Genomic DNA, 20098 nt, shown 5'->3' with positions numbered 1-20098 from the left:
CTGAGTTCAATTCCCAGCAACCACATGGTGGCTCACAGTCATCTGTAATGAGGTCTGATGCCCTCTTCTGGTGTGTCTGAAGACAGCGACAGTGTACTCACATAAAATAAATAAATAAACCTTTAAAAAAATGGGCGAAGAAGACTTTTCTATAAAGATATAAATCTTTTTTTCTTCTTTTGAGCTCCTAGTCCCATAATGATGACACTGAAACTAATTATTTATTAATAAATGCCTAGATCATAAATTGTGGCTCATTCCATGAGCATCTCATAACTCATTTAATCCATGTAAACTATTATATGTCTTACACATGGTTAGTTTACCTCTCCTTCTTTCTTACCATCTACTTCAGCATCTCTCGCAGCATCTCACTCAGCATCTCACTTGAATCTCTTGTCTCTGTCCAGAGTTCAGCTATCTGATGGTTTATGTTCATTTCTCTTTATTCCTTCACCCTTTCCCAGAAGACTCTCTCTTCCTGCCAGAGTAACATCTCCTATTTTCTGCATCAGCTCATTGGCCATCAGCTTTTATAATTGACAGGTGTTGCTTATAAAAGATTCTTTCTATGCTTTTGATAACATTATTTCAAAAAGGTATCCCTCTTATTACAAATAATAGAAGTAATAAGAATATTTGTATATTCTTACATAATGTATTTTATTTTAATAGTAAAATGATTAGGACTGTGGGCAAGAAAAAGCAAGAGTATATTACCTAGTTCTATGGTAAATATATTTGCAAATTGATTTTTCATTAATAAAATGGTATGAATTTACAAGAGATAGAAGAGAGAATATCAGATATAGGAGATGCCATAGAAGAGATTGACACAACTGTCAATGAAACTTCAAAACATAACAACTTCGAAACCCAAAGCATCCAGGAAATTCAGGACACAATGAAAAGACCAAATACAAGAAAATCTGGATTAAAAGAGAATGAAGATTCTCAGTTCGAAGGGCCTGAAATGTCTTCAACAAAATCAAAGAAGAAAACTTCCCCAACCTACAGGAAAGATGGCCATAAAGGTACAAGAAGCCTATAGAACACCATATAAATGGGACCAGAAAAGAAAATCCTCTCATCACATAATAATCAAAACACTAAATGCACAGAACAAAGAATAAATATTAAAAGCTCCAAGGGAAAAGGGTCAAGTAACATAAATAGGTAGACCTATTAGAATTACACCAGACTTCTCAACAGAGATTATGAAAGCCAGAAGAGCCTGATCAGAGGTCATGCAGACTCTAAGAAAACACAAATGCCAGCCCAGGATACTATACCCAGCAAAACTCTCAATCAACATAGATGGAGAAACCAAAATTTGGTTTTCCAGGACAAAACCAAATTCAAACAGTATCTATCTATCTACCAATCCAGCCCTACAGAGGATCCTAGAAGGAAAACTCCAACACAAGGTAGGTACCTGCACCCAAGAAAGGACAAGATACTGAGCATCTCACAACAAAACCAAGAGGAGAGAACCACCGGCACATAAAGTCACCTATAAAAACAAACATATCAGGAAGCAACAGTCATCTCTCTTTATTATCTCTCAATATTAATGGACTCAACTCACCTACAAAAAGATATAAGCTAGCAGACCAGATACACAAACAAGATCCAGCATTTTGCTGCATACAAGAAACACATCTCATCAATAACAAAGACAGCCACTATCTCAAAGTAAAAGGATGGAAAAAGGTCTTCCAAGCAAATGGTTCCAAGACACAAGCTGGAGTTGAAATCCTAATATGCAATAAAATAGACTTTCAACCTAAAGTTATGAAGTGTTATGAGGAAGGACACTTCATACACATCAAAGGGAATATCCACCAAGAGAAAGTCTCAATTCTGAACATCTATGCCCCAAATGCAAGAGAACCCACATTCATGAAAGAAACTTTACTAAAGTTCAAAACACACATTCAACCCCACACAATAATAGTGGGAAACTTCAACACTTCACTCTCACCAATGAACAGGTCATTGAAACAGAAACTAAACAGAGACACAGTGAAACTAATAGAGGTTTTGAACCAAATGGATTTAACAGATATCTACAGAACATTTCACCCTAAAACAAAAGAATACACTTTCTTCTCAGCACCTCATGGTACCTTCTACAAAATCAGCCATGTAATTGGGCACAAAACAGGTCTCAACAGACACAAGAAGACTGAAATAATTCCATGCATCCTATCAGATCACCATGGACTAAAGCTGGTCTTCAATGAGAACAAAAACAACAGACAACTCAAATACCCTTGGAAACTTAACAATTCTCTACTCAATGATAACTTGGTCAGGGGAGAAATAAAAAAATTAAAGACCTCCTGGAATTTAATGAAAATGTTGACACATCATATCCAAACCTATGGGACACAATGAAAGCAGTGCTAAGAGGAAAATTCATAGCACTAAGTGCCCTGGTAAGGAAATTTGAGAGATCTTACACTGGCAGCATAACAGAATACCTGAGAGCTCTATAACAAAATGAAGCAAACCACCCAAGAGGAGTAGAGGTAGGAAATAGTCAAACTCAGGGCAGAAAGCAACCAAATAGAAACAAAGAAATCAATACAAAGAATCAACAAAACCAAAAGATGGCTCTTTGAGAAAATCAACAAGATAGATAAAGCCTTAGCCAAACTAATTAAAGGGCCAAGAGGCAGTATCCAAATTAATAAAATCAGAAATGAAAAGGGAGACATAACAACAGAAAGGGAGGAAATTCAAAAAATCATCAGATCCTACTATAAAAGTCTATACTCAACAAAACTGGAAAGTCTAGATGAAATGGATGGTTTTCTAGACAGATACTACATACCAAACTTAAATCAAGAGCAGGTAAAATATCTAAGAAGGCCCATATCACATAAAGAAATAAAAGTCACTAAAAACCTCCCAACCAAAAATGCCCAGGGCCAGATGGATTTAGTGCAGAATTCCAGCAGACCTTCAAAGAAAACCTGATACCAATTTTCCTCAAACTATTCCATAAAATAGAAACAGGAGGAATACTACCTAACTCGTTCTATGAAGCCATAATTACTCTGATACCTAAATCACACAAGGACCCATCCTAAAAAGAGGACTTCAGACCAACCTTGCTTATGAATATTGATGCAGAAATACTCAATAAAATTCTTGCAAACCAAGAACACATCAGAACAATCATTCACCATGATTAAGTAGGCTTCATCCCAGGGATGCAAGGCTAGTTCAATATACAAAAATTCATCATCAACTTAGTTCATTATATAAACAATGTCCAAAAAAAAATCACATGATCATATCCTTAGGTGCAAAAAAAAAGCATTTGGCAAAATCTAACACTCCTTCATGTTGAAAGTATTGGAGAGATCAGGAATTCAAGGTCCATATCTAAACATAATAAACCAACAGCCAATATCAAATTAAATGGAGAGATACTTGAAGCAATCTCATTGAAATCTGGGACAAGACAAGGATGCCCACTCTCCCCATATCTATCCAAAATACTACTGGAAGTTCTAGCTAGAAAAATAAGACAAGAAAAAGAGATCAAAGGGATACAAATTGGCAAAGAAGAAATAAAGGTATCACTATTTGCAGATGATATGATAGTATAAATAAGCGACCCCAAAAATTCTACCAGAGAACTTCTCCAGCTGATAAACAACTTCAGCAGTGTGTCCGGATATAAAATGAACTCAAATAAATCAGTAGCTTTTCTTTATGGAAATGATAACCATGCTGAGAAAGAAATTAGGGAAACAATTCCCTTCACTATAGCCACAAATAATACAAAATATCTTGGGGTAACTCTAACCAATCAGGTGAAAGACCTCTATGGCAATAACTTCAAGTCTCTCAAGAAAGAAATCAAGAAGAGCTCAGAAAATGGAGAGATCTCCCATGCTAATGGATTGGCATAATTAACATGGACATCCTACCAAATGCAGTCTACAGATTCAATGCAATCCCCATCAAAATACCAGAACAATTCTTCAAAGACATGGAAAGAGCAATTTTCAAATTCACCTGGAAAGGCAAAAAAAACTAGAATAGTGAAAACAATTGTTAACAATAAAAGAACAGTTGGGGGAGTCACCATCCCTGACCTCAAGATTTATGATCTGCATGGTATTGTTACAGAGACAGACATGTTGCTCAATGGAATAGAATTGAAGACCCAGAAATAAAACCATAGTTACAGGCAATTGATCTTTGATAAAGAAGCCAAAAATATACTATGGAAAAAAGAAGGCATCTTCAATAAATAGTGCTGGTCTAACTGGCTTTCTGTATGTATAAAATTGAAAACAGACCCATATTTGTTACCTTGCACAAAGCTGAAGTCCAAGGGGATCAAGGAACTCAATGTCACACCAGATACACTGAATCCAATAGAACAGAAAGTGGGAAAGGGCCTTGAACTCATTGGCACAAGCGGAAATTTCCTAAACAGAACTCCAATGGCTTACACTCTAAGATCAAAAATTGACAAATGGAACCTCATGAAACTGGAAAGCTTCTGTAGGCAAAGAAGACAAATCGGCATCGTACAGATTGGGAAAAATTCTTCACTAACTGCACATTGATAGAGGGCTAATATACAAAATATATAAAGAACACAAGAAGCTAATCACCCCCCAAAAAAAAAAACCCAAACAACCCAATCAAAAAATGGGATATAGAACTAAACTGAGATTTTACAACTGAGGAATCCTGAATGGTTGAGAAGCACCTAAAGAAATGTACAAAGTTCTTATTGATCAGAGAAATGCAAATCAAAAAGACCCTGAGATTCCACCTTACACCAATCAGAATGGCTAAGATCAAAACCATAGGTGACAACACATGTTGGAGAGGATGTGGAGACAGAAGAACACTCCTCCATTGGTGGTGGGGTTGCAAATTGTTACAACCACTCTGGAAATCAATCTGGGGGTTCCTCAGAAAATTGGAAATAGATCTACCTGAAGACCCAGCTATACCACTCTTGGGAATAAACCCAAAAGATGCACCAGCATGCCACAAGCTTAAGGGTTCCACTATGTTCATAGTGGTCTTATTTGTGATAGCATGAAGCTGGAAATAACCCAGATGTTTCACCACCATGCCACAAGGTTAAGGGTTCCACTATGTTCATAGTGGCCTTATTTGTGATAGCATGAAGCTGGAAATAACCCAGATGTTTCAGACAGAAGAATGGATACAGAAAATGTGGTTCATTTACACTATGGAATACTACTCAGCTATTAAGAATGAGGACATCCTGAGTTTTTCAGGCAAATGGATGGAACTAGAAAATATCATCCTGAGTGAGTTAACTCAAACCCAAAATACATGCATGAACTGTAGGGATAGAAATGGAGAAAAGCCTGAAGAAAGGAAGGTCCAACGAGAGGCCCAAAGTTGGATCCAGCTCAAGTGGTGGCCCCAAGGCCTGACACTATTACTGAGACTATGGAGTGCTCACAAAAAGGGACCTATCATGACTGACCTCTGAAAAACCCAACAAGCAACTGAAAGAGTCAGATGCAGATATTTGCACCCAACCAATGGACAGAAACAGCTGACCCCTGTTGTTGACTTAGGGAACGTTGAAAGAAGCTGAGAAGGGTGGCCCTGTAGGAACACCAGTAGTCTCAATCTGGAGCGCCCCTTTTCCCAGAGATATCTCAAACACTTGACCACCAAACAGACAGCATACACCAGCTGATATGAGGCCCTCAACACACATACAGTAGAGGACTGCCGGGTCTGTGTTCATTCAGAGATGATGCACCTAACCCTCAAGAGACTGGAGGCTCCAGAGAATTTAGAGGTTAGGTGGGGTATGGAGTGGGGACATCCAGGTGGAGACAGGGGTGTGGGGAGGAGGTGTGGGATGTGGAGCAGATAGAGGGTGGATGGGAGGGCAGGAAATAAAATATAGTGTGTAAATAAATAAATAAATAAATAAGAACTTACTGGAGAATAGTGTGCTTTAACTGAAAGCAAATATTACTCACAGTAAAACTGATACAGTTAATGATCACTCTTTTTCATCTGTAATATAATCATGGCTTTTGTATTGAAAATCTATTACTAATTTTTTCATATTTTTCTTGAAACATTAATGCCTGAAACTCAACTTGGATTTTTCTTATGTTTCCATTGCCTTTGTATAGAATAAATTAAAACTCAGAAAAAAATGCAAAAAAAAAAAAGAAAAAAGAAAGAAAAAGAAAGACCTATAAACTGAGATACTAATTACCTCTTGGCAATCTCTTTGCATGTAGAGGACTGACATCAGTGATTCCATGAGGGTAAATGTTATATGGCCGGCTTGCTTGATTCTTAAATATAATCTGAAAATATAAGTGAGAGATGAGATCAAGTCCTAAGATGAGTAGGTTTAACAAGAAAACTGTAACCTAGGTCTAGAAAATCAAAAGCTGACTGTATTTACATTATAGGTATGAACTCTTTTTTTTTTTTACAATAACATGTGTTCATTTTGAATTTTTATTTTGTTTTTGACAAATATCATAGAGGAAAATACAGGAGTAAAATACAGAACAGAATTCTAAATGCATTTTAGCCCGAAATTTTGACCAAAAAAGTAATGTGGTTTACAGGTTAGCACATCTTCATAACAATTTTATGTTTAATACTGTAATTGTACTATAATCTCTTTTTTTAATTTATTTATTTATTTTTTTATTAGGTAATTTCCTCAATTACATTTCCAATGCTATCCAAAAAGACCCCAATACACTCCACCCCCATTCCCCCACCCACCCTCCCCCACCCCTTGGCCCTGGCATTCCCCTGTACTGGGGCATATAAAGTTGGCAAGTCCAATGGGCCTCTCTTTCCAGTGATGGCCTACTAGGCCATCTTTTGATACAAATGCAGCTAGAGACAAGAGCTCTGGGGTACTGGTTAGTTCATAATAATGATCCACCCATGGGGTTGCAGTTCCCTTTAGCTCCTTGGGTACTTTCACTAGTTCCCCCATTGGGGGCCCTGTGATCCATCCAATAGCTGACTGTGAGCATACACTTCTATGTTTGCTAGGCCCCAGCATTGTCTCACAAGAGACAGCTATATCTGGGTCCTTTCAGCAAAATCTTGCTAGTGTATGCAATGGTGTCAGCGTTTGGAAGCTGATTATGGGATGGATCCCTGGATATGGCAGTCTTTAGATGGTCCATCCTTTCTTCACAGCTCCAAACTTTATCTCTGTAACTCTTTCCATTGGTGTTTTGTTCCCAATTCCAAGAAGGGGCACAGTGTCCACACTTTGGTCTTCGTTCTTCTTGAGTTTCATGCGTTTAACAAATTGTATCTTATATATTGGGTATCCTAAGTTTTTGGGCTAATATCCACTTATCAGTGAGTACATATTGTGTGAGTTCCTTTGTGAATATGTTACCTCACTCAGAATGATGCCCTCCAGATCCATCCATTTGCCTAGGAATTTCATAAATTCATTCCTTTTAATAGCTGAGTAGTACTCCATTGTGTAAATGTACCACATTTTCTGTATCCATTCCTCTGTTGAGGGGCATCTGGGTTCTTTCCAGCTTCTGGCTATTATAAATAAGGCTGCTATGAACATAGTGGAGGATATGTCCTTCTTACCGGTTGGAACATCTTCTGGATATATGCCCAGGAGAGGTATTGCTGGATCCTCTGGTAGTATTATGTCCAATTTTCTGAGGAACCGCCAAACTGATTTCCAGAGTGGTTGTACCAGCTTGCAATCCCACCAACAATAAAGGAGTGTTCCTCTTTCTCCACATCCTCACCAGCATCTGCTGTCACCTGAATTTTTGATCTTAGCCATTCTGACTGGTGTGAGGTGGAATCTCAGGGTTGTTTTGATTTGCATGTCCCTGATGATTAAGGATGTTGAACATTTTTTCAGGTGCTTCTCTGCCATTCGGTATTCCTCAGGTGAGAATTCTTTGTTCAGTTCTGAGCCCCATTTTTTAACGGGGTTATTTGATTTTCTGGAGTCCACCTTCTTGAGTTCCTTATATATATTGGATATTAGTCCCCTATCTGATTTAGGATAGGTAAAGATCCTTTCCCAATCTGTTGGTGGTCTTTTTGTCTTATTGACGGTGTCTTTTGCTTTGCAGAAGCTTTGCAACTTTATGAGGTCCCATTTATCGATTCTCGATCTTACAGCGCAAGCCTTTGCTGTACTATTCAGGAATTTTTCCCCTGTACCCATATCTTCGAGGCTTTTCCCTACTTTCTCCTCTATAAGTTTCAGTGTCTCTGGTTTTATGTGGAGTTCCTTAATCCACTTAGATTTGACCTTGGTACAAGGAGATAGGAATGGATCAATTCGCATTCTTCTACATGATAACCTCCAGTTGTGCCAGCACCATTTGTTGAAAATGCTGTCTTTTTTCCACTGGATGGTTTTTGCTCCCTTGTCAAAGATCAAGTGACCATAGGTATGTGGATTGATCTCAGGGTCTTCAATTCTGTTCCATTGGTCTACTTGTCTGTCGTTATACCAGTACCATGCAGTTTTTATCACAATTGCTCTGTAGTACAGCTTTAGGTCAGGCATGGTGATTCCTCCAGAGGTTGTTTTATCCTTGAGAAGAGTTTTTGCTATCCTGGGTTTTTTGTTGTTCCAGATGAATTTGCAGATTGCCCTTTCCAATTCGTTGAAGAATTGAGTTGGAATTTTGATGGGGATTGCATTGAATCTGTAGATTGCTTTTGGCAAGATAGCCATTTTTACAATGTTGATCCTGCCAATCCATGAGCATGGGAGGTTTTTCCATCTTCTGAGATCTTCTTTAATTTCTTTCTTCAGGGACTTGAAGTTCTTGTCATACAGATCTTTCACTTCCTTAGTTAGAGTCACGCCAAGGTATTTTATATCGTTTGTGACTATTGAGAAGGGTGTTGTTTCCCTAATTTCCTTCTCTGCTTGTTTATCCTTTGTGTACAGAAAGGCCATTGACTTGCTTGAGTTAATTTTATATCCAGCTACTTCACTGAATCTATTTATCAGGCTTAGGAGTTCTCTGGTGGAATTTTTAGGGTCACTTATGTATACTATCATATCATCTGCAAAATGCGATATTTTGACTTCTTTTCTGATTTGTATCCCCTTGATCTCCTTTTGTTGTCTAATTGCTCTGGCTAGGACTTCAAGTACAATGTTGAATAGGTAGGGAGAGAGTGGGCAGCCTTGTCTAGTCCCTGGTTTTAAGGGATTGCTTCCAGCTTCTCACCATTTACTTTGATGTTGGCTACTGGTTTGCTGTATATTGCTTTTATCATGGTTAGGTATGGGCCTTGAATTCCTGATCTTTCCAAGACTTTTATCATGAATGGGTGTTGGATTTTGTCAAATGCTTTTTCAGCATCTAACGAGATGATCATGTGGTTTTTGTCTTTGAGTTTGTTTATATAATGGATTACATTGATGGATTTTCGTATATTGAACCATCCTTGCATCCCTGGGATGAATCCTACTTGGTCAGGATGGATGATTGTTTTGATGTGTTCTTGAATTCGGTTAGCGAGAACTTTATTGAGGATTTTTGCATCAATATTCATAAGGGAAATTGGTCTGAAGTTCTCTATTTTTGTTGGGTCTTTATGTGGTTTAGGTATCAGAGTAATTGTGGCTTCATAGAATGAGTTGGGTAGAGTACCTTCTGATTCTATTTTGTGGAATAGTTTGTGAAGAACTGGGATTAGTTCTTCTTTGAAGGTTTGATAGAACTCTGCACTAAACCCATCTGTTCCTGGGCTTTTTTTGGTTGGGAGACTATTAATGACTGCTTCTATTTCTTTAGGGGATATGGGACTGTTTAGATCATTAACCTGATCTTGATTTAACTTTGGTACCTGGTATCTGTCTAGAAACTTGTCCATTTCATCCAGGATCTCCAGTTTTGCTGAGTATAGCCTTTTGTAGAATGATCTGATGGTGTTTTGGATTTCTTCAGGGTCTGTTGTTATGTCTCCCTTTTCATTTCTGATTTTGTTAATTAGAGTACTTTCCCTATGCCCTCTAGTGAGTCTGGCTAAGGGTTTATCTATCTTGTTGATTTTCTCAAAGAACCAGCTCCTCGATTGGTTGATTCTTTGAATTGTTCTTCTTGTTTCCACTTGGTTGATTTCACCCCTGAGTTTGATTATTTCTTGCCGTCTACTCCTCTTGGGTGAATTTGCTTCCTTTCGTTCTAGAGCTTTTAGGTGTGTTGTCAAGCTGCTAATGTGTGCTCTCTCTAGTTTCTTTTTGGAGGCACTCAGAGCTATGAGTTTTCCTCTTAGAAATGCTTTCAGTGTGTCCCATAAGTTTGGGTATGTTGTGGCTTCATTTTCATTAAACTCCAGAAAGTCCTTAATTTCTTTCTTTATTCCTTCCTTGACCAAGGTATCATTGAGAAGAGTGTTGTTTAGTTTCCATGTGTGTGTTTGCTTTCTATTATTTATTTTGTTATTGAGGATCAGTCCTAGTCCATGTTGATCTGATAGGGTGCATGGGACAATTTCAATATTTTTGTATATATTGAGGCTTGTTTTGTGACCAATTATGTGGTCAATTTTGGAGAAGGTACCGTGAGGTGCTGAGAAGAAGGTATATCCTTTCGTTTTAGGATAAAATGTTCTGTAGATATCTGTCAGATCCATTTGTTTCATAACCTCTGTTAGTTTCACTGTGTCCCTGTTTAGTTTCTGTTTCCATGATCTGTCCATTGGTGAAAGTGGTGTGTTGAAGTCTCCCACTATCATTGTGTGAGGTGCAATGTGTGCTTTGAGCTTTACTAAAGTATCTTTAATGAATGAGGCTGCCCTTGTATTTGGCGCATAGATATTCAGAATTGATAGTTCCTCTTGGAGGATTTTACCTTTGATGAGAATGAAGTGCCCTTCCTTGTCTTTTTTGATGACTTTGGGTTGGAAGTCAATCTTATCAGATATTATAATGGCTACTCCAGCTTGTTTCTTCCTACCATTTGCTTGGAAAATTGTTTTCCAGCCTTTCATTCTGAGGTAGTGTCTATCTTTTTCTCTGAGATGAGTTTCCTGTAAGCAGCAAAATGTTGGGTCCTGTTTCTGTAGCCAGCCTGTTAGTCTATGTCTTTTTATTGGGGAGTTGAGTCCATTGATATTAAGAGATATTAGGGAGAAGTAATTGTTGCTTCCTTTTATTTTTGTTGTTAGAGTTGGTGTTCTGTTTTTGTTGCTGTCTTCTTTTAGGTTTGTTGAGGGATTACCTTCTTGCTTTTTCTATGACGTGGTTTCGGTCCTTGTATTGGTTTTTTTCTGTTATTATCCTTTGAAGTGCTGGATTCGTGGAAAGATAATGTGTGAATTTGGTTTTATCGTGGAATACTTTGGTTTCTCCATCTATGGTAATTGAGAGTTTGGCTGGGTATAGTAGCCTGGGCTGGAAATTGTGTTCTCTTAGTTTCTGTATAACATCTGTCCAGGCCCTTCTGGCTTTCATAGTCTCTGGTGAAAAATCCGGTGTAATTCTGATAGGCTTGCCTTGATATGTTACTTGACCTTTTTCCCTTACTGCTTTTAGTATTCTATCTTTATTTAGTGCATTTGTTGTTCTGATTATTATGTGTCAAAAGGAATTTCTTTTCTGGTCCAGTCTATTTGGAGTTCTGTAAGCTTCTTGTATGTTCATGGGCATCTTTCTTTAGGTTTGGGAAGTTTTCTTCTATAATTTTGTTGAATATGTTTGCTGGTCCTTTGAGTTGAAAATCTTCATTCTCATCTTCTCCTATTATCCGTAGGTTTGGTCTTCTCATTTTGTCCTGGATTTCCTGGATATTTTGAGTTAGGATCTTTTTGGATTTTGTATTTTCTTTGATTGTCGAGCTGATGTTCTCTATGGAGTCTTCTGCACCTGAGATTCTCTCTTCCATCTCTTGTATTCTGTTGCTGATGCTTGTATCTATGGTTCCAGATTTCTTTCCTAGTGTTTCTATCTCCAGTGTTGCCTCAATTTGGGTTTTCTTCATTTTTTCTACTTCCCTTTTTAGGTCTTGGATGGTTTTATTCAATTCCATCACCTGTTTGGTCTGGTTTTCCTGCAATTCTTTAATGGATTTTTGTGCTTCCTCTTTAATGTCTTCTACCTGTTTAGCAGTGTTCTCCTGCAATTCTTTAAGGGATTTTTGTGCTTCCTATTTAATGTCTTCTACCTGTTTAGCATTGTTCTCCTGCAATTCTTTAAGGCATTTTTGTGCTTCCTCTTTAATGTCTTCTACCTGTTTACCAGTGTTCTTTTGTATTTCTTTAAGTGTGTTATTAAAGTCCTTCTTGATGTCCTCTACCATCATCGTGAGATATGCTTTTAGAACCGGGTCTAGCTTTTCCGGTGTGTTGGGGTGCCCTGGACTGGGCGAAGTTGGAGTGCTGGGTTCTGATGATGGTGAGTGGTCTTGGTTTCTGTTAGTAAGATTCTTACATTTACCTTTCGCCATCTGGTAATCTCTGGGATTAGTTGTTATTGTTGTCACTGTTTAAAGATTGGAGCAGACTCTGTGTTCCACTCACCAGCAGTCTCAAAATCCTGTGGCGGGTGTCGTGAGTAGCTGGCGGGTGTCAGCCGACCCTGCGCTCTAGCTACCCAGGTGCTGGTCAGACCCGAAGAGGCTTGTGGCCCTACTCAGGCCGGTTTTCTGCTTCCCTAACTAATGCAGTCTCAGGTCCCGCGTGCAATTGGATTGGAGCAGAAGCTGTGTTCCACTCACCAGAAGTCTTAAGATCCTGTGGAGGGTGTTGTGGGTAGCTGGCGAGTGTCAGCCGACCCTGCGCCCTAGCTACACCGGTGCTGGTCTGACTGGAAGAGGCTTGTGGCCCTACTCAGGCTGGATTTCTGCCTCCCCAACCAAAGCAGTCTCAGGTCCTGCGTGATTGGACTGGAGCAGAAGCTGTGTTCCACTCACCAGAAGTCTCAAAATCCTGTGGCGGGTGTCGTGGGTAGCTGGCGGGTGTCAGCCGACCCTGCGCCCTAGCTTCCCAGGTGCTGGTCTGACCGGAAGAGCAGGTATGAACTCTTAATAAAACTCAATATATTCGCTCTGTTCATGAAAAGGAAGCTCATGTAGCTGCTTGGGTTTGCCATAGCTTTTTCAATTTCACTTGCTTTAGCAAGTCTTGCTTGCATCTCCCAGATAAAGTGAAATCTTGGTGTCTGTTAAGGACAGCTTTACTGTATTCTTGGCACTTAATACTTCAATACTTGAGAAGGAGATAGTGATTCAGGTTATAAGAATTATCACTTAATAAGCAGGTATAACTAGAAGACAATGTATAGCCTCAAGCGAGGGTGGCAGGTGACACTGAGTATAAGAGCTTTAAATAAGATTAATAAATAAAAAGCAGTAACATAAAAATAGCACTGAATGCTTGAAGACTACCTCTAGATCTGAGGGTATGGTTTCTATTTTAAAAGTTAATGAAGGAAAATAATTAATGAAAAAAGTTCTGGGAGGATATGTATGTACCAGTCTAAATAGTAAGTAGTTAAAAGAGGTCGCATGTGTGATTGGTCATATTAAATTTTTTCCCATATACTTATTAGATATGAGTTATTTTTATTTGTGCAATATTTATAAATTTTAAAAGATTCTGTCCATTGGAGACAAGGCTGAATTTTGAAGGATCACAGAAATTCAAACCATCCACTCTTTTCTTTTAAAAAAAGATTAATTTTATTTATGTGTATGAGTGTTTGCCTATATTTATGTAGGTGTACCACATATATGTCTGGTACCCATGGAGGTCAGCAGAGCCCTTTGTATTCCCTGAGACTAGTGAAACAAATGGCTATAAGCCACCATCTGAAACAATCTCATATTTTCCCCTTTACTTACCAACAGTGTGTCTCCAACTTCTCCATAAAGTAAAGGTCCCAAGAGTCCTGATTCATGCTGAATAGTTTCACGAGTCTTAAAGGTTTCATCTGTGTATGCTATAAATCTGACTTTTTTATATTTGCTACCAATCCGATGAGGACCATTGCTCAGATACTGGCTTTTATAACTTCTGTTTGAGAGGCAAAAAGATTAGGCGTAAGGTCAGAAACATTTAGGGAATCAAAAAACCCACTTCTAATATGATTTACTCAAAATAAAGAGCAAGAAAAGTCTAAGTAGTCTTAGGCTTACCTATTCTAGTATCTAATGTTCTATGAATTGCCACAGAATGAACAAGCGTTAAAGGCTTAGTCACAAGGGTATGGAGCGAGTAAGAGGAGATAGAATCTTTAAGAGCTGGAGCCTATGCAGTGTTTGGGAGAGCAGGCCCTGCACCTTGCCTGGGCAGGAGAGTAGAGCTGACCCTGGCATTGGGGATGCAGGTGAGCAGGCCCTGAGGGCATGGGCATTTGAGAACTGGTCCTGTCCCTCATCTACTGTGCAATGTGGCATGGGCAAGACAGAGATACTATCATCGCCTTACATCTCACTGCCTGTGGCAGTGTGTGTGTGTGTGTGTGTGTGTGTGTGTGTAGATATTTGCTGAGCTATTGAAATAAATGTGAAACCCTGAGAAAAGAAAGAAAGAATTGCAGCTTAGTGGGAAGAACTTAGTTCATTGGGGGCATGCCCTTGAAGGGGATGATATTGGAATCTTAGGTCCCTTTTTTCTCACTTTGGTTCTTGTATGTGATAGGCCCCTTCCATTTTGCATATTACTGTGAATTTTTGTGCTGTCCCAAGTCCATAACAGTAGTCAAGCAAGCACAGACTGAAAATTCCAAATCCACGAATCAAAATAAAACTTTCTCACTTATAAATCGATACTTATTTAGGTATTTTAGCACAGTAGTAGAATGGTAGATACTACAACATCCTTATCATTTGATCCCATGACATACTAACTCTTAAATATGCTTTAAGGATACATTGGCTTAAATAAGTAAGACAGATTTGAGTACAGGGGAGAGTAGTAGTCCAAAGGTGTTTACCCATTATCCGAGGTAGGAACTGAAGGTGCATAGTCCCAGTCTTCCTCCTCAGCAGAAATATAATGTATCCAAGTTTTAGGGTACTTTTTAGCAACCGAGCGAATTTGGATAAAAGGAGAGCTGTCATAATCCAATGTGAACATATCCATTTCTGAATAAAGATCATCATCATAATCTTCCATTTCTTCATTATTATTTTTCTTTTGCCATTGGGATTCCTCAGGGCAGCTATCTACTTTGACATAAGCTTCCATGCCATCTGCAGTCAGACAAACCAAAGAATGTTCTTAACTTTCTTGAGTTAAAAGTTATATATTTTCCCCTCTTATTATGATTTAAATATTTTATCTTAAGTGTCCCTTTTTCAAATCAGCACTGTTTTTGTTACACTTCTATATGAATTATAGTACTGTTAGTTTGTGGACTTGCCATTTTATCGAACTATCCTCTATACAGATTTGAACTGTCTAAAAATTCATTAATATAACATATTGGAAAATATATGAGTATTTCTCTTTAGAACTGTTTATTTTGTTTCCATCTCATGGATGGACTAATTCTGTTACTTCAAGAATTGGCTTGTTATCTCAGAAAGATATTGCTTCTCTATTTCCTCCCTCTCTTCATCTTTCTCTTTTCTCTGCCTGCCATGTGCATCATTTTCCTGTACTATAACAGAAAGAAATCTCCTATTAAATGACAAAATCTTGATATTTAATTTCCTAGGCTCTTGAACTGTGTGAGATAATAATTTTCTGTTTGTTATAAATTATCCTGTTTCTGATATTCTATTCTGGCAATATAACAGACTAAGGCAGCCTTAAATCGACATAACCAAGAAAAAGTTATTAGGTTGCTCCAAGACAAAAAATTATGAGTTAATGTAGAAGAAGAAGAAGAATTGAAGTAAAAGGATTATTCAATATGAATTTGCATAGCTACTGCCTACAAAGTCATGTGACCAGGAATTGACACTGTAGGCACAATTGTCCCAATTTTGTTTACACAGGATCTTAACTCCTTTGCAAAACCTCTATCAGATAGTCCTTTAAAACTTCATATGATACCCCATTTCCCTAGATTTCTGATTGAATCATGTCTTTATCTCTTCCCATAGTACTGAGGCCTAGTTAATGGGATCAGACTGTGAAACCACTAACACACTGTCTTTCATCTTTCCTTCTTACTCATCCCTAAACTATGTCTCCTCCTTCTATCACAGACATTTAACCAAAATCTCACAATCTTATTGTACTAGCAATAAAGTTCTATATTCAAGGTAAAAATTGTTACATTTGAAGTTTAACATAATTGTAACTATACAATGCCATTTTTGCAACACATTGTATTGATGTACACTGCCCAGGACATGTCATTAAAATTACAATGGAATCTTTTATACTACTCATTTTCAAGATCCAAGATTGTAGTACCATGTTTATGGGAAGAGATATGACAAAATAGCAGGAACTGCCCAAGATCTATCAAGAGTGTTTGAGCAGTAAGGAAAGTTATTGGTGATATCTCCAATGAAGCTTGACGGTGGTTCCTCACAAAAAATGAGTGTCCTTCAAGGAATATTGAGTGTATTTCAGGAGTGGTGCCCATTCCAATCACGTGCCAGTAGACTGATTTCCTATGGCATCCAATCAGACCTGTAAAATGGAAATGAGACAGTTATGGAAAATAATTAGGAATTGTAAAATTAAAAGTACTTGCTAGAATAGGCTAGATAAAATAACTTCAAATTTTACTGCTACCTTAACTTATAAACAGTTACCAAGGAATTTTCCAAACCAACAGCTCTTGCCAAAACAACAAATAACTAACATACTGCTAAATGACATGAATATGTTTCTTTAATTTACTCTTTAGTTTTGCTGTAGTATATATTCAGTTGTTGCTAAGGCATTCCATGGCTGATAACATTCTATATTATTCACTAACGATCTAAATTATAGCTTGAAAATAATCTTTCCCTTGGATCCCTTTTAAAGATATTGCTCTACTATACTGCCAGTCTAATTCTTCTTCTTTCATATATGAAAATAAACAAACCAGAGGGTAGAATTCAGTGGATGTAGAACTCTCTGAAAGCTGTAGAAAAGACTTATGATTTTAAAGTCCCAAAACCCTGAGAATTGTTGGACAGTCATGTACATACCTGGAAGAGACCTGTTTACATAGCCATTGACTGTGTGCATTTTAGGCCAGGCTCTAGCAGATGCAGAATCCATAGACTGTGTATAAGAGTCCTTTGTTTCTGAGTGCCAGCTCTTCCCTGGTAAGAGAGAGAAAAAATAAGGTCTGTTTCACCAGTTACAGTCCCCCTTTCCTTCTTTCCTTTCCTTTTTTATGACACTGGATTTTTGTCAGTGGAGTAGAAACAATCTCAGAGTTACTGAGAAAAAAATTATATTTTTTCCAAACCAATTAACTTTCCCTGTATGTGTTCATAATGACAGATGAATAATGGCAAATGATAACTAGGAGAAGGAAAAATACTAGTTAGTTTAAGCTACAAGAATTTCATTTTGCAAGTTAGATGATAGATTTAAAAAGGGTAGTCGGTCCTTGCCCTGACATAAATTGCCTTGGCCTATTTTTGTAGCAAGGAAACCCCAGGTAGTTGAAGGCTTCCCAAACTACACTCCAAAACTAACAAAAGCTGAAGCACTGAAAATTACTTAGGCACTTTTTTTTTTAAATGAACACAACCGTGTATTCTGGAGCTATTTTGAGTAACTACAGCTCAGTAACACACATTTAGGTTACCACAAATTCCAAGTTCTGATGTGGAAACAGTTTCATAGTTTTACAGAATAAAGAAAGTCCCAAATCAAGGCAAGTTTAAAATACATTTGTGGGTACATCAGAGAGGCAGGCACAGAGAGATTTGGGGAAGCTTTCTATAATCCCAAGATGCTATATGGTGACATCTTAGCTTCTGGGTTAGTGGAAGCTCACAGTCTGCTAGGGTTTCCATCTATTAGTCACAAGGTGTTAGTACTTAGGCACTCTTTAAAAAACAAGTATGAAAAACAAAAAAAAAAAGGAAGAAAGACTTGTCAAGATCATGATGACATGGCCCCAAATAAGAAAATAACAGTGTAATGGTCCCAAGAAACAAGCTGGAGTTGCCAGTCTAATATCCAATAAAAATAGACTTTAAACCAAAAGTTATCAAAAGAGTTGGGGAAGGACACTTCATAATCAGATGAAAAATCCACCAAGAGGAAGTCTCAATTCTGAACATCTATGCCCCAAATGCAACAGCACACACATTTTTAAAAGAAACATTACAAAAGCTCAAAACACACATTGAACCTCACACAATAATAGTGGGAAACTTCAACATGGAAGTCTCAGAAGTAAAACCACACACCTACATACACTTGATCTTTGACAAAGAAACAAAAAAATATACAGTAGAAAAAAACATGGCCCCTTGGTATTGCAAACTTTACATGCCCCAGTACAGGGAGGAGGAATGCCAGGGCCAAGAATCGGGAGTGGGTGGATAGGGGAGCAGGGCGGAGTTGGGGGTATAGGGAACTTTCGGGATAGCATTTGAGATGTATATAAAGAAAATATCTAATAAAAAGAAAAAAAGAAAAGAAGAAAAAACCACATCTTTAATAAATGTGCTGGTCCAACTGGCGGTCTGTATGTAGGAGGATGAAAGTAGACCCATTTTTACCACCCTGCATAAAGCTCAAGTCCAAATGGATCAGGACCTCAACAGATTCACTGAATCTAATAGAAGAGAATGTGAGAAAGAGCCTTGAATGATTTGGGACAAGAGACAACTTCCTTTCTGAAAAGAACATCAATGGCTTAGGCGCTAAGGCCAACAGTTGGTAAATGGGACCTCAAGAAACTGAAAAGCTTCTGTAAGGCAAAATACACCATTAATAGATAAATTCATGATGTCTTTGTTTTTATTATCTGAATAGTACTCCATTGCATAGCTTTACCACATTTTCTTTATCCATTCTTTGGTTGAGGGACACCTAGGTTGTTTTCAGTTTCTGACTATTATAAATAAGTCTGCTATGAACATAGATGAACAGGGTCTTTGTGGGATGGTGGGGCATCTTCTGGGTATATGCTCAGGAGTGGTATAGTTGGGTCCTCAGATAATACTATGTCGAATTGTATGAGGAACTGCCAGACTGATTTCCAGAGTGGTTGTACCAGCTTGCAATTCCACCAGCAATGGAGGAATGTTCCTCTTCCTCCACATCCTCACATCTTCTGTCACTTGAATTTTTGATCTTAGCCATTTGACTGGTATGAAGTGAAATCTTAGGGTCGTCTTGATTTGCATTTCCTTGATGACTAAGGATATTGAACATTTCTTTAAGTGTTTCTCAGCCATTTGAGATTCCTCGATATTTAGCTCTGTACTCCACTTTTTAATATGGTTATTTGGTCCTCCGGAGACTGCCTTCTTAAGTTCTTTATATATTTTGGATATTAGCCCTCTATGGGACATAGGGTTGGTAAATATCTTTTCCTAATCTGCGGGTTGCCATTTTGTCTTGTTGATAGTGTCCCTTGCTTTATAGAAGCATTTCAATTTTATGAAGTCCATTTGCTGATTGTTGCTCTTAAAGAATAAGCCATTGGTGTTCTCTTCAGTAAGTTTTCCCCCATGCCCAAGTATTTGAGGCTCTTCCCCACTTTCTCTTCTATTACTTTCAGTGTTTCTGGTTTTATGTGGAGGTCTTTCATCCACTTGGACTTGAGCTATGTGCAAGGTGATAAGTATGGATCAATTTGCATTCTTCTACATGCAGATCGCCAGTAGAACCAGCACCATTTGGTGAAAATGCTGTCTTTTTTTCCACTGAATGGTTTTAGCTTCTTTGTCAAAGATCAAGTAACCATAGGTGTGGGTTCATTTCTGGGTCCTCAATTCTTTTCCATTGATCTACTTGCCTGTTTCTGTACCAATACCATGCAGTTTTGTTTTGTTTTTATTATTATCACTATTGGTCTATCATATAGCTTGAGGTCTGGGATGGTGATTCTCCAGAAATTTTTTTATTGTTGAGAACCTACCCTAGATTTTTGCTACCCTAGATTTTTTGTTATTCCAAATGAATTTGAGAATTGCTCTTTCTAAGTCTA

The 20098-nt window shown here is 38.0% G+C and overlaps 1 protein-coding gene across 6 annotated transcripts in view; it reads right to left on the bottom strand.

Moving 5' to 3' along the window:
- The window catches only part of F8 (coagulation factor VIII), a 231296-nt gene that overhangs the window by 157891 nt on the left and 53307 nt on the right, over positions 1-20098 (bottom strand). For all 6 annotated transcript variants that reach the window (XM_085838324.1, XM_085838320.1, XM_085838319.1 and 3 more), the window contains exons 6-10: positions 17127-17243; positions 16396-16617; positions 14963-15221; positions 13869-14040; positions 6257-6350 (exon numbers count right to left, since the gene is read on the bottom strand). In XM_085838324.1, coding sequence (XP_085694450.1) covers positions 6257-6350; positions 13869-14040; positions 14963-15221; positions 16396-16617; positions 17127-17243 — 864 coding nt within the window. The remainder of the gene's footprint in view (positions 1-6256; positions 6351-13868; positions 14041-14962; positions 15222-16395; positions 16618-17126; positions 17244-20098) is intronic.

This window comes from Mus caroli, unplaced genomic scaffold (assembly GCF_978045245.1).
Source record: "Mus caroli unplaced genomic scaffold, Mus_caroli_1 scaffold_5, whole genome shotgun sequence".
Classification (NCBI taxonomy): domain Eukaryota; kingdom Metazoa; phylum Chordata; class Mammalia; order Rodentia; family Muridae; genus Mus; species Mus caroli.
This window is presented reverse-complemented; position numbering and strand designations above follow the sequence as displayed.